This window comes from Gasterosteus aculeatus, chromosome 3, assembly GCF_964276395.1.
Source record: "Gasterosteus aculeatus chromosome 3, fGasAcu3.hap1.1, whole genome shotgun sequence".
Lineage (NCBI taxonomy): Eukaryota > Metazoa > Chordata > Actinopteri > Perciformes > Gasterosteidae > Gasterosteus > Gasterosteus aculeatus.
The window spans coordinates 6,570,542-6,586,207 of NC_135690.1; the positions used below are offsets into that span (position 1 = coordinate 6,570,542).

A 15,666-nucleotide genomic window follows, 5' to 3' on the forward strand; every position below is an offset into this window, starting at 1 on the left:
GTATGAACGCGTGATGTTACTGGCTCCAGTGTCCACAGGCCCTTCACTTTGCACGTGTCTCTTTTCGGCGCGGATGTCCCCCCGCTGGAGGACACTCAGTACCAGCTGGTCGCTCCTCGCAGCGGCCGCAGGTCATCTGATCCCCAGCGCAGCAGCGCCACCGCGCGTCCGTGGAGGAGAAGACACTCGGACTCGCGTGTTACTGTCCGTCTTCTTGCTGGTTGGAGTTTGGGAAAATCAACAGATTGGAGGCAGCTGACCTTCACTTCCGTCCACGAGACGTGCCACATTTTGGTCTTTGATCTTTGACTCATTCCCGCGTGTTTTGTCCTGGTTGTCCTGCAGGCGGACCATAAATCCCACGCGCTTCTTCTCGGCAGAAAAAAATATATTTAATGACATCAACAAAATCACTGCAGTTTTGTTGCTTGTATCTATAGAGCAGGGTGAAACAAAAGGGATCTTTTCAACACATCACTTTACACCACTTTTAGTGTTTCAAAATAAAAGCAGTTGTGCGTTTTTCTGTTGCGTAGAATCCCTCAACGTGGCACCAGGCCTTTATTCTGAAATGTAGGCAGGATCGTGCTGCAGAAGATACAGTAACTTGGTTTTGAGTTTGTTCTTTTTTCAAACGATCACAGGCGTCTGAACCTTTGTCAGTATGAGATAAATATAACGCTATAAAAAAAGGATACATTGTGGCATTATGAGAGGATGTGGATTAAAGTTACTACGATATCCACTGTTTCATGCAATCCCATGAAAATCTTCCCATGGCATTATGACATATGTATTACATTTAAAAGTGAACTTATTCCCCCGGAGGAGCAGCAAATAAAATGGAGATCCAGGTTTAGCAATACATATTTTATTTGTCCCTTTGCCTTTAAATCTGAAGAAAATACATGTGTCGGACTTCAATAACACAAGGACAAAATATCAGCACTAATTTGTGTGTGCAATCCCTATCATTACATCTTAAATCAACGTCATATTTTGATATTGTAGAAAAATAAAAATTCCAGGTGGCTTTTTAAATTTGAAGAGACGATGACTCATGGGAGAAGAGTTGATATTTAATTTTATTATGGGTTCATCAATATTTATGGACGTATAATCATCTCTTTACAATACAACGTAAGACCAGAAGAGCATGACAGACCACTACAACAGAATGTCATAGTTAAAAAATAAATCAATAAATAAGAGCAAAAATAAACCAAATACATGTTCCAAACTTAGATATAGATTCATAAATACTAATATTGTGTCTGCATGCGTCATGAAATACCCTCAAACGATTGCTGTACAAACACGAGTGGAGAGTTAATGTACAGAATGAGTCGATGAGGCTACTAGACCGTACTGAGGAAAGGCCCAACATAGAAAACAAGGTACTCAGGAAGCACTTTAAAGAGACCTCACACACACACACACACGGTGCATCTTCCATAATGGTTATATTTACAAATGGACTGCATACAAACGTTATAACACATAGACACTTGCACACACCCGCACACTCAGTTTGAAAAACAGACCAACATGTCTGGGAGACCCTGATTTTATAGACCACATTTACCATCTCTTCCTGAGGAAAAGCAGCAGCATTACATCCAAGGTTGTCCCCTGTGAAAGGCCAAAACTGCCAAAGAATAAAATAAAATGTTTTTGTGCATCATGTGACCAAATTGTAATACAATGTTATTAATCGTTTAGACGTGGCATGTATAAAGGTTGCATTTAAAATGGGAATGTAATTCCATTGAAATCATGGTGGTGTGAAACTGGCATCCAATCAGGTTTTGGTTGCTGATTATATCAATATGATTAATTGATATGAATAACTCCACTTGAAGTGTTTCATATTATTAAAAAGTCAAATTTCATGACATAGGAAACTCCTGATGCAGGAAAGAGAACGTGATGCTTCTATGTTCTGTGAATGGATTTCCACGTTTCCCACACACATCTCAACACATTTTGATTATTACTTTCGAATTGAATGATTTGGCTTGTCTTCTATTTTCCTTTAGTTATGTTTTACATGGTGGTTTAAAAAATGTATATTATTTTATTTCCTTTGCTTTTTTCAATGCAGTTTTTATAGTACAAATAAAACATAACTAAAGCAAACTAAAATCCATTTTGCCGTTTTACTCTTATGTTTCGGTAAGACAGTTTCTCCCAATTTTAGTTTCATTCCATTTTTTGAATTCAAGTTGTGTTGACCTTTCTTAATTGTGCATTTTCAAACATAACATTTGAATTCTTTAAGTGCAGTTTTAATGTAATTGCTAAGATGCAAACAAATTGAAAATTTAAAAATAGTTGTTGTTTCAATATTGGCTACCCAGATCTTTCACAGATTCCATCTGGTTTCCCTGTCAGTTTTGATACACCATCTTCAGGTTCAGACATTAAATGGCAGACCATGAGGCCGTGCCTCTATTCTAATGTTTTGTCATTGTGTCTAAAAGTCATCAACACTTTGATCTGAGAAGCTTCTAATATCCACCAAAGGTTCCCAATGTGCATATCTTCCCATTTCCCTCGGCCCGTGTGATGTTGTTCCTGCTCTACTGTTCCTCCCAAACACACAGACAGTAAGCTTGCTACTGGAACACAAAATAAATGATTCAGTAAGTGCCCAAAGAAACAAAATAAAGAAATCTTTCAGCATTTGTATGGCCCTTTCCTCTTGATAAGAAGGGTATTTCACATTGAATATGGCTCACGGTCATTGTCACCGTCATCATTGTTTAAACACAGAGGTAATTAGATCCTGTACAAAATGACAAACACACACACGTTCCCCCACACACACACACACACACACACACAACTGATCTTTAAAAAGAAGAATATAAATACTGAATACTTTCATTAACAACAGGTCATCATCAGCGTACGATCAAATCCTGTGAATCCTGCATCTGACTTCCAGTGTTGCTCTGGAGAGATGAATGGCAGTTATATAAGAGGTTGTCACAATAAATGTTGGCATAAGTAGTAGTACAAATGGCGTTATCACAGCTAAACAACATGAAGTGGCCCAAAAAAACTCATCTTGTGTTACTGTGTGTCTGTTGAAGTCAGGTGTGTTTACCCTTTGGAGAATGAAATGGAATGTCTTCTTGTGGCATTTTAGAACCCTCATCAGCAAGCGTCCATGACCACATCCGTCAACAATGTCTACAACATGTCCAGAGTTAATCATACACTGGCTGTGCTTTTAATAGCTTCTTGCCTATGTTTGTGTTTGGGCTTAATGTATTAAGTTGTGGGACTCTTAGGAGACGGACTGAAAAGGAGCGGTCCAATTGGAAGCATCTGAGGTATCCAAACATTTATGCTGGGGGGGGGGGGGGGGGGGGGATCAAGTTCCAAACTAATGGAGCCTATATTTCCCATAATGCAACTCAAATGTTCATTTTGTGAATACCCTTTGTGCTGGAAGAAAAACCTACAGCATTCTCACTCCACGCCTCCACTTAGTAACAATTTCGGGTCTAAATTTGAACTCTCCAAGCCCAAACGTGAGATAAGTGCCATCCTTGTGACATCTTCGGGGATATTTCCTGAGACTTGACACAGATGGGGGCGCAGAAGACGCAACTCTTTAGTGGCTCATCAGGGGTCAGGAAAAAGGGTAGACGGACTAACGTTTAAATTGACAGGAGCAGAAATGACGAAGACTGGATTTCATTTTTACGTTGCAGTATCAAGAATATTATTAATGTACATATTGTTTTACAGCTACAAAAGCAATGCTCTACTATTAGCTATGTTTAGCTTGCTATGCTAGCCATGGCAATATAAAAATGACATAACTGGCCTGGCTGGATAGCCAGGTAAAAGGTGAATTTAAAGTAAAAATACATTTCAACTTTAGATTTCTTTTTTGTATTGTATTGTCACAGCTACGATTACTAAATGTAAGAAAATTAATAAAATATACCACAGATACTGTATATATTTATATAACAAGTCTATCATGGTGCATTAGAGCTTTTGTAGGGAACAACAACTATGTTTTAGATCCGGGGAGATTACTCCTCTGTAATAAAAAAAATACCTATAATGGCCGTCACATAGGTCTGTACAGGTTGCTTGTAACAGTTTAAACAAATCAATGCATTTATGTTTTAGAAGAAAACTCTACCTTTCATATTCACTACTCTGTTCAGCCTAATGCACCTCTTCAGAAGTCGAAAAACAGAAGATTTTAGAATATTTATAGCCAGCCGTATTGTCATTTCTGTTCCTGTCTCTAAAATGGCATGGAGCAAATGGCATGGAGCCCGTCTAAACAACTACTGAATCTGTCTAATGAAGCCATGATAATAATAAAACCGCAATGCACATTTAATAGAGCCTTATTCTGTCCCCTTAATTATAGGGTATTGTGTTACATTTCAATGAAGCCCACAATCTCAACTAAATATTGCTTGTAATGTACCCTGTAAAATACAAATTATCTCAAATATCCAAGGAGAACGGACTTGAAGATCACATGTGAAGTTGGAGATCGCACACAGACCCAAACCAATTCATTTCCTAACATTATTAAACATGGCGACAGTTTCAGCACTTTATAATTCCCTTGATGGCTTTCCATGTTACAGAGTTAAAAGAAAACTATGTTATTTACAACTTTTTAAAATAGTTTTGGTCATCAAAAGCTGAATTGCTAAAACCCAGAGGGTGAATCCTCACCAGACATCAGAAGGTTTGGAAACAAATCAAAGGAATCAGCGCTTTTAAGAAGTTGTAACTCCTATTTGAGGTGAAATGGGCTTCCTACTCGACTGGTGGGTAAAAAGTTAATTAAATAAATCAAATTTCCTTTAAAATATCATCCCTGTTATTAAGAGGGTTCACTATAGAGGAAGAACACTGCAGCTAATCATTACATGAAGTCCAATAAATAACTGATGGGACGGGGTGAGAGATGAAGGATCAACAGTGATCATGGCGGCCTCTCCTCCTCCTCTCTGTTGCTCCACGTGCCCTGTGAGTGAGAACCAGTTTGCAATTCAAGTGTTTTCGTATGACAATGTTGATGATTGTGTGTTTCTCTGTGTGTCTGTGTCCGATTGTCCATCCCCTACGTGTAGATGTGTAACACAACCGAAGGACCCAGAGATAAAACATCCAACCCAAGTCAGACCAGTTCCTGGGAGGGGGGAGCCCTGCAGCACACGTCCCGGGTGGGTGAGTTTGGGACGTGTACACGCAGTGTCTTTCCATATAAACTTCCTGTGTAGGGTCACGTTGTTCTTAGGTGGACTTGGTTTGGTTTAGGTTTGCTGAGTAGCTTCTGTTTATGGCGTTTATTAAGTTCATAAATTACCTGAATTTGAGTAAAAACACCTCTGAAACACATTTATTTATTTGAGGAGAACTGCTGCTGTTTTGGGTCTATAATGAGCAAAAGTATCAGTAGTTTATCTGGTTACTTTACCAATAATATCTTGAGGGTTGGGACCATTGGGCCTTAATGCATGATTGTGTGTGTGATGGGAAGAAATTAAGATTTAAATAAATTACTTTTTTTTGTGCTCTTAACACACATTTGAGCCACCTGTCTCCACTCATTGATATGTGATTAAGAAATAAAAACAACCATCTGACGTATTTTTGAAACCAATCATAAATAAAATTCTGGATCTGATGATTATGAGACGAGATCTGATGAATTAATAAGGAACTCCTACTTAATATTAGAGATAGGATCAGCTGAATTAACTTTCTCTAACAGGTGTATGAGGTCTGTGTTCTGATTCGTTATAACCTGGAAGAAAATCACTCCAAAAAGTACAAGGACTGGGATTTGGTTACACCCGTACACCTTGGCGTGGACGAGCATACATCTCTGTGTTGGTATAGCGCAGTGTTTCCCCGTGTACTGCGTGTCCTCATAGCCTTGTCTGAGCCTCGGGGATGTAAATCTCGATGCTGTCGGCGCTCTCCGTGGCCGAGTTTTGCCGGACGGATGCTGCCCTCTTGGCGGCCATGAGTCGCCTCCTGGCCTCCTGCCGCTGTTTCTCCGAGCTCTCCAACGAGCGGTCTCTGGCCAGAGGGGGGTGGTGGTGGGGGGCCTTGGGTGGCTTTTTTGGCACTGGAGGTGGGAGCCTCCTCTCCTGGTGGGGAGAGGACGGTTGGGAGGGGGGCGGGGGAGTGAGAACATGTCAGGAAAAAGACAGACGTGTATGTGTTCAGTGTAACGGCCATCTTGAAGTATCTTCAGTACGTGCATCTCTAGGGGCTTGTAAGCCTCTGCACATCTGCACGCTTGGAACCAAAGAAGAACGTTTTTCATTCTGATCACTGTGTCAGTGCAGCTACTCCGGGATCTTAACTCATTCCTTGCACACGTTGTTTCGTACAGTGGTTCTAGCTGGACTAAGACAAGGGTGCCCAAAAGGTCGATCGCCAAGTACCAGTAGATCGGCTGCCATTGGTCACGGGTGAGTGGAGAGATCGCCATGACTTGGTCCGTTGAAAAGTAGCTTGGGAGCCTGTGTGGGCACCACGCTGTACTAAGATATATAATATAAGGATAAAGAAATGTTGCTGTACAACAATCTATCTGCATGAGGACTTTCATATGCATGCAAGGAAGGTACTCTATAATAATAAAGCATATATATACTATGTTTGTAAGAGAATCCAGTGTACAGGTCTGTTCCTGCGCATAAGCTGTACATATAAAAAACAAGACAGGACCAATTTCTCTACGAAGTAGAACAAATCAATGCTTGTTTCTTTCTAAGTAGTAGCAAACTTGCCTTTTTACTGGTGTTTTAACACATTTAATATTTGCCTGCCAGTTCCCTGTTGTTTTTTTGATGGTATTTTAGTGTTATGCACGTCTCTCATTTGATCCAAGGATCCACTCTCTCCCGTCCAACGCACACAACATGAAGCCACACACAGTGAGGCGGCTGCAGGCGGCAGAGGGGACGAAGGGCAGGAGGAAGCATGGGCGGATGGATGGAAAAGACAGACATGATGGATCTACGGAGGCCCAGAGGTGTCAAGGCCCCGTGGTGTTGTTGGCATTGCAGTTATGCTGATGGATGCGTGGCTGTTTGCGAGCGCCTTCACTGTCGACACAAAAAAAAGCACAAAGAAAGAAAAAAGACAACAATAAGCGCAAATGAGGAAGCCAGCATAGTCAGTATTCACAATGATGCAAAGCCACAACAGCCACTGCTGAAAGAGAGCAACGGAGCAGGCAGAGAGTAACAGATACACTTAAAGATATTCAGAGTATCTGTATCAGCACCGACACGGCAGATCACCATGCACTGCAAAAATATCAGCAAGGCTCTGTTTGCGTCTGTTGGCGGAATGCATGTATCGATTGTTATCGGTTTTAAAGTAATGCCATGCAAACCAAAGCTGCCTTTTAATTGTTGTCCTCGCCACCATGAATGAAGAATTTTGTATGACTGCTATCACGACTTACGTTTTTGTCACAAAGTGGAGAACAATTTTTGGGCTGCAATGTAATACGTCATTGTCTATAAAACTGTTTGTCTGTTGTGTCTATATAAGAAGACGTTACATTGGTCGATGTGAAATGACCTGGGTCAAATGATCGGGTTGTAGTTTTGAAGCTTGGTATTTTGACTGTTGCCATCTTGTGTTGTTGCAAACTGAAATGATATGAAAGGGTGGAGCTAAATACCACAGAATGCTAAGAGGACGAGACAATGCTGAGCTGTCACACACAAGGTAGTGACTCTAAACGGACCATAATTTACTAAATGAACGTTATGCTGTATTGAATAAAAAGACCTATGCATAGTGTGAAGTAGATGGATTGCCGTTCTGAGGCCTCCAGTTTCTGCCATTTTACGGTCGCCATTTGGGATGAAGGCTTCTGCCTTGTTGTCTTTTTTGCGGAGCAACGGAAGTTTTGAACATTTGGAATGCAAATGACGTAGAGGCTCCGTATACGTCTCTGGTAGCAACAGCGACAGTCAATCAGTAGACCCGCCCTGAAGCATACTGCTTTATGGTTTATTTGACTCCAAATATTATAATGTACTAAACGAACATCATGCTGTATTGAAGAGGATTTGAAACTCATATTTACAATACTTTACTAAGGGAATAAATCAAGCGAGTAAAGCCATTTTTTCATACCAGATAGGACCGGAGGAAGCGGCCCCTTCTAGACATTAGAGAAAGTGCTGGAAATTCAACATGGGCTTGTGTAACCATGTCTCACTCAAGGAGGAGTCTTGCTTTAAAACCTTGCAAGGTGTTACTTGTTGCCGGAAGATAACGGTGGAAACAATGGAGACAGGAGTGGTCAAGTTGTCACTGCTTGTTGTGCTGGAGAACAGTAAGTGTAGCTTTGTGTTATCGAAAAAATCTTCAATGTGTTACCTGAATATTAAGTGGATTTCTGTTGTAAAATCAACTTAGATGTGTGAGAGAGGTGATCGATGACATTTACTGGTGAAGCGCTTTGAGTGCTCAGAAGACTAGAAAAGCGCTGTACGAGTACAGTCCATTTACCATGCACTTCCGTTGTATGAAATCATTGGGACTGACCCACACACATTATGGACGTACCAATTTGCTATATAACTTTCCATTGCGATTCAGAATGAGGCAGGTGCATGTCTGAAAGGGGCTGACGACACAAATGCGCCCAATGTACAGGGACCTTACATGCTGTCACAGTGGTTCAATAAACTAATGTTGAACAGGCAAACAGCAAAAGGAGAAGAAGCGCACTGAATAAGTCTGGCCAGATGGTGATGACACCCCAAGTCCATCAGTCAGCACAGAGGAAGCTTGTGTGAATGTACCTTTCGTTCTGGGGGATCCAGGGGTCGCCAGTTGTTGGCTCTGATCTGGTGAAGCTCATCAAACTTGAGGCTTATGTTCTCGATCGACAGCTGTAGCATATCCCAAAAGCCAGCCAGGTCGGATGCCACAGGGCGGGGGTGGGCGTTGGGGTTCTATAACAGAGGAGGAGACGGAGAAGAGCAAGAGCATTAAAGACAAAAGCCAGGGAAGAGAAAAGGGGATAAAGACAGTTTTACACATTAGTTCATGTAAAGTGACACAAAATGTACCTCGAAAAGAGAATAAAAATATATTTAATTACTGGTCTGAGGTCAAGGTTGAGAATTCATTTTGTAAGAGTCATTATGATGTGTGTCAGGGTCTGATTGTTGGACGGGTCAGCCTATATAGGGTACGAACCTTTGGGGGCTTGGCAGGTGTTTCCAGCCGGGATAGAAAAAACTGTTTTTGACCGCACGCTGGGTGGATGTATGTTAAACGTATGACAATAATAAGTGAGCAAATAAATGGACTTGTTTGCAACGTAACAAAAAGGCTACAGGACTCTCAGTCTTCCGTCATGGTACAACAGCGGCACGTCAATTAAGTTTCCAGACAAGATACCTCAAAGGGTTAAAGCGTTGGCTTAGCCTCTACATATTTAATTCAGTTTCCGTTCCCTTTGTATTCTAACTCAGTTTGAGTCAAAAAGAGGTATATAGCTGAAGATTATTCGTAATGAATTCTTACTAAATCCTAATAGTCCCAAGAACATCCAATTGGACCCGAAGACCATTTCTCAAACTAACCACATCTGTTGTTCGGAAGGCCTGTTGCTCCAGGAACTGCAACAACCGGAAGCACTTGGCTAATCATTCCTCTTCCCATCGCTTTTCCCTTCAATGGCGGTCATGAGCCGCCCTACACTGGAGTGACAGCGAGATCCTCCTTGTGGCAGTGGCAAGTGGGTGGCATCAAACTTGAGAGCCCCACCCCCTACACGGAACCCGCCGGTCCAAACCTAAAATTAGCCTCTGTAATAAGAAGACGGGGGCTCACGTGTCTCAAATAAAATTAAATAAAATAAAATATTTACAGCAGCTGATCTGTCGTACAAATAACAGTTGTTTCTGGGAAAAATTGGCTCCTCCCACCCAGCGTGCCGTTGTGACGCCGACTGATTTACTGGCGATTGCCGCTGCCTGTCACAAAGTTGCCACCCACTTGCCACTGCCACAAGGAGGATCTCGGCCTTACTGCTACACTGCCTGTAATTGGCAAGTACTTGTTTTCCCGTAGGACCACAGTGTCTTTGGGAATAGCACATTGAAACCTTGCTTGATGATTAAAATGGTACTTCATCAGTACAGCAATAAGAGCTATGTTCTTTTTCTTCTTCTAGCACTTTATTCATAATACACATAATTTATTGGCACTCTCTGAAAGAAAAAAGTAACACATGTTATTATCAACAACAAAGTGAAGATTTGACCTAATGGTGGAACTACAATAGAAATCTGAACATTTGTCCTGAGCATGAATATCTCTACAAGGTTTCATGACATGAGGGAGGTTTTGTGTTTCTATGGAAGCATTTGCTTGTAAGGAAAAAAGAGTAAACTTGTCAAATCAGTTTCCTTGGATCAGATTGTTGAATAGTTGAGTATCTAGAGTCAGTCCTGGTTTTAAGTACATCCTCTTTTGCCCCTTGGGGGCTCCCATATATTTCATACCTGGAGGCTTGTGAGAAACAAATTAGTTCATTGAGAAGACAATAAGAAGGGAGTGACAAGAGAGAACTTTAGTAGAAAGTGATTCATAGATAAATGGGTAAAGAACATCACAACATTTCAGTTTGTGTAAAAGTCTATGTGGCTGCATGTTCTCAGTGTGAGTATCTCACACTCACCAAATTCTCCTCGCACAGCTCCCTGAACTGTTGGAACTTCTGGGACATCAGAAGCTGAGCACTTCCTACAGCACTCCTCATCTTCCCGAGGACTGAGCGCAGAGACAGGAAGTTCAGAACGAGAAGAAACTAGAAAACATACATCTGTTCTGCAGAACGAGAGCTTCCTGCACAGTGGTATGGTCGGCTGGTGTAGTTCGATATCAAGGAAATGTTACCCTCACTAAACTGAGCAGAAGGCAGTCACTTTAAATTTTCATCATTTTATTTAAAAGCCAAACTCTCAATCAGTGGCTTTCACAAAACAATTGATGGGATGCAATTCCAAATGAACCCTTTTATTTAAGTGTTCATAAGTAGAGCGTTTAAGTAGAGCGGTTGGACTACTGCTCGAAGCTTTCTTACTTTCAGAATTAATTTCATTTTCCATTTTCTTTCAGCCAGCTTTGATAATATATAAAGTGAGATTTTAGGGAAAATAGAAAGCGGCCCCTCCTATGTAGTAACACACCGTGGATCCTAGACAAACGAAGAACACACACCAGGACTCACCATCATCAGGAAGGTCGTTGTCCTGTTGGTCAAGCTCCATCTGTCGACACCAGCCCTCCATGCGGTCAGTCTCTGCCTGCAGCAACTTCAGAAACCAGCGTCCATCTCTGTGACACACTGACCGCTGAACCACCTGCCATTCAAGCATTCAGACTTTCACAGCACGTAGAGGTAATCTACATATCCACTCCAACAGGAAGAGGTCGTATCCGTCCGTAATATATAAAACATATGAAACGTACGGCCGGGGAATTATCATGCATTAATCAGGACTTTTGTGGTTGTTTTGTGGTTCATCAATCTCCGCAGTGTTGTCTCTATTCTACTATTTATGATCGATGCAATCGGAAAATATTAATTTACAGATTTATTGTACTTCAGTGTTTTTATTCATATTAACAAATGTCATTACTTCAAAACGCACTTTACCTTTTAAAAACTTGCATTAATGGTTTTTGTTTATTCTGTGATCATAAGCTCTAAAGTATAGGGTCAGATCAGTCTCAATAATTGCAAATGCACACAGAACGACTAACACATTTGCGCACGGAATAAATCACAAATGTTTTAGATTCACAAATGCACACAGTAAGATTTACAAATACATTTCAACGCACACATAAATAAATTACGATTTATATTTGCGGATTGCACTGCATTTATTTGCGTATCGCTTCACATTTTTTGAGACTCGTCTTACGTCCCAGATCCTGCGATGAGACTGCCAGCGTTACAGCTACGCAATGCAACGGGTCCGAAGTCACCAAACAATGGCGTCTGGTAGTGATGACCCTCTGCTTCAAGTGTAAGTGAAACATGATTAATGTACCCCCCTCCCCCTCCCATGTTGTAAGACATGACCTTGAACCATGAATTATTAGTTTTGATCCGTTGACGTTATGTTAGCGGAGTAAATTCCATGAATTATTTGCAACTTCTTATTCACTTAATCTTAAAGCTCCATTAGCTTAGTTAGCTAGCTAGTGTTGTCTACAGATTCGGCATGCTAATTTGTTTCTTCTGCGAAGTAACGTCTTGAAACTACGTTACAATTATTGAAAAAAACTGGGTCTGTTGCCTAGCAGCACTTGTCTGATCCTCTCTAAGCTACATACTTATTATTGCATCTCTATTTGCACCTACCTGTTTAGGGATTGCTAAGAATGAACAAAAAGAAAGAAAGATGGCAGTTATGATCCAAAATCTGCATACAAAATGGGGTACAGATATAATTCTATGCATGGTGTGTATGATGTACTGGCTTTAGTGGCTCACGTTTCAATTAAATGCATTTGAGGTGTTGCATGCTAACATGTTCTCTTCCATCAGCGGAGGTACTCTTCATGTGACCTCATGAAGTTCTGGGTTTGGAGGGAGCTGCTGGAGAGAAACCTCATGGTTGAGGTTGCAACTTACCCAATTCACCTGCTTCTTCAATCTGAAGCTCCCCAACCACTTCCAGACCAGGAGATGCTCCTCCAGGACATGATGATGGCCAACAGTTCCATCACTTCTTGTTTTGGGCTTGTGTTGATGAAAATATCAGGTGTTGCACTTGAATTCCTATTCACATAGGCCCTAGTATAGTTTCTGAAGGTCTTTGATGATTATTTCCTTCAAGTGTTCATTACCAATACAGTTAACACATACAAATGACGACTTCCTTGAACCACAGAAAAGCAGTACATTGTTTTGTTTTTTAATTGTTTTATATACAAATTGTATGCAAGACACTGGCTCCCTGTTAAATCAAGAATATAATTTAAGGTACTCCTCCCCACCTACAAGGCACTTGCTGGTGAGGCACCGTCGTATCTTAAAGAGCTTGTAACATTGTATTGCCCTACAAGGCAGCTGTGCGTCCATAGATGCTGGGTTACTTGTTGTTCCTAGAGTTTTAAAAAGTAGGATGCGAGCCAGAGCCTTCAGTTATCAAGCTCCCTCAGTCCGGGGGGCAGAGTCGGTCAGCTCTTTAATATCGCTTATAGTTAGGGCTGGCTCAGGTTAGCCTGGACCAGCCCTTAGTTAAGCTGCTATAGGCTTGGACTGCTGGGGGACTTCTTAGGACACACCGAGCTCCTCTCACGTTCTCTTTCTACAATAATTCATGTTTTATTAATTCAAATGACTAATTCAGTTTCTTTCCGGGAGTTTTTAGTGCTTTCTCCCCCAGCAGGTTTCTGTAGATCGTAGTTCCTTCTCGACCCTGGTCCTGACACCTGCCGTGGCCCTGCTGACACCTGCTGCTGCTATCATCATCATTATTTCTATATAATGGTCGTTCTATCTGATGGTAGTTGTCCCTGCAGTGGTCCTTCTGATAGCTGCTGCTGCCATCATTATCATTATTATTTGAAATTTTAATCATATTACCCTCCGATTGGCTGGCGACCAACCCAGGGTGTACTCTGTCTATCGCCCAAAGTTGGCTGGGATAGACTCCAGCCCCCCCGCGACCCTGTGTGCAGGATAAACGGTTTGCAGATGGATGGATCATATTACTGTAATCATAAACCAACATTACCCTCTCCTTTGATCTCCCTTCCCACAGGCTTCTGTGTATAGTGGTTCTATCTGATGGTGGTTGTCCCTGCAGTGGTCCTGCTGTGCGCCTGGCTTACTACTCACAAATATTTGAATAATTTCTGTCATAGGAATGTAATGTATTATACATTGTTTACACTGTTCATTCTGTACACTGTACAATGCCGCAAAACACATCCATGATGCAACGTATTTAACGTAGCAATAATTTACTACTCAAACGTTTACGTCAATCATGCACGCCATGAAACTTTAAACTTGTTTGACTTACACAAGAAGCAGAGGGCCGTCACTACCGGACGCCATTGTTTGCTGACTTCAGACCGTTACATATCAAGTTGCGTTGCTGTAAAGACTAGTTTATGCTTCTGCGTTTTCAGAGAGACGCAAGGACACGCAGACGCAAGACCCCCTTGCGTGTCTTTTCACACCTCCTTGCGTGCGTCGAACCACTTTTCTAGACTAGCGTCAAAAGCTACGCAAGCCTCCCGCAGCCCGCAAGGCTGTGATTGGTCTGCTAACTACGTCCTTTACGGAGTCCCACATTTCCGCTTTTATAGCACGATACCGCCATTATTAAAACGAAAAATTTTACGAGAGAACGGATCAGATTGAAGCGCTCTTGCCGGAAGAAATCCGTAAATATGACCACTTATACAAGCCGTCATTGGCGGACTATGAGGACGGGCGGATGCCCTCCGATTCATGGAGGGAGATTGCCGCAAACAATAGTCTATGATAAATAAATAAATTAACAAACCATGACTTCCACACATAAAGACGTGACTCTCTAGGTCGTCTTCGACAACAAACGTTACTCCACCTATTGTTCTGGCGGGGAATTGCTCTGCAACAAACGCAAGACTTTCAGAACCATGAATTCAAACGAGTGCGTCGACACGACTATGCATAGAGACGCAGAAGCATTCGCCAGCCATAACGCTGTCAGGCTCGTGGGGGAGGGGGAAGCAGTGATTGGTTGAAAATGAGGGCGACATTTGATTGGCTACAGACAGGTCCATGTTGGAAAATAACGCACATGTGGATCTGCGACGTAAAGTCTCAAAAAAACCCAAACACAAATGTGTAGCGATACCCAAATAAATGCAGTGCGATTCGCAAACATAAATCGTAATTTATTAATCTTACCATTGAAATGTATTTGTAAATTGTCCCGTGCGCATTTGTGAATCTTCCGGTTTGCATTTGTGAGTCGTTCTCTGTGCATTTGAAATTATTGAGACTGACCTTCACGACCTTCACGGTTTGGGGTTCACGTCTTGTTTTATTTTGTAGTTTTCTGCATCATGTCTCCCTGGTAACTTCACTTCCTGCCTTGTCCTGTCTTCCCCTGTGATTGTCTGTCTGTCATGATTGTTTCCAGCTGTTTCAAATCATCTGCACCTCCCTAGTGTATTTAAGCCATGTGTGTCGCTTGTCACTTGTCGCGTCATTGTTGAATGTCCGGAAGTCCATGTTGAAGGGTTCCTGGTTCTCGTCTGTGTTTTTGCCCCCCTTGCAATTTAGATTTTTTTGAATTTTTGACTATTAAAGTCCTTTTTTGTTTCTTGAAAACTCTGCATTCGAGTCCTGCCTTCCCCGCTACTTCGTGACAGATCTGACCCCATACTAAAGGAGCACTTTATTATTCTTATAATGAAAATCAATGCTGGGGATGGAGACAAGATGCATTTTTTAGGAGTAACATTGCTGAAAATATGTAACCATTTGAACCTGCTCAGAACAAGTGCTCAACAGTCAGCTGTTGCCTAACAGGCCCTCTGTCTTTCAAAGCAATCCATGAGCACGCAGATCTGTGTGATAGCTTCATCCTCCAGTGAGAC

At 41.7% G+C, this 15,666-nt stretch overlaps 1 protein-coding gene across 5 annotated transcripts in view; it reads right to left on the reverse strand.

Moving 5' to 3' along the window:
* Window positions 1-1,068: 1,068 nt before the first annotated feature.
* Window positions 1,069-15,666, reverse strand: part of LOC120815930 (disks large-associated protein 1) — an 82,319-nt gene continuing 67,721 nt past the window's right edge. For 3 of the 5 annotated variants that reach the window (XM_040171038.2, XM_040171035.2, XM_040171040.2), the window contains exons 13-16: window positions 11,279-11,411; window positions 10,727-10,818; window positions 8,838-8,990; window positions 1,069-6,149 (exon numbers count right to left, since the gene is read on the reverse strand). In XM_040171038.2, the coding sequence (XP_040026972.1) occupies window positions 5,925-6,149; window positions 8,838-8,990; window positions 10,727-10,818; window positions 11,279-11,411 (603 nt within the window). In that variant the 3' untranslated portion in view covers window positions 1,069-5,924. Of the gene's footprint in view, window positions 7,116-8,837; window positions 8,991-10,726; window positions 10,819-11,278; window positions 11,412-15,666 lie in introns of all 5 variants that reach the window. The other 2 variants (XM_040171037.2, XM_040171039.2) reach the window with 2 other exon arrangements.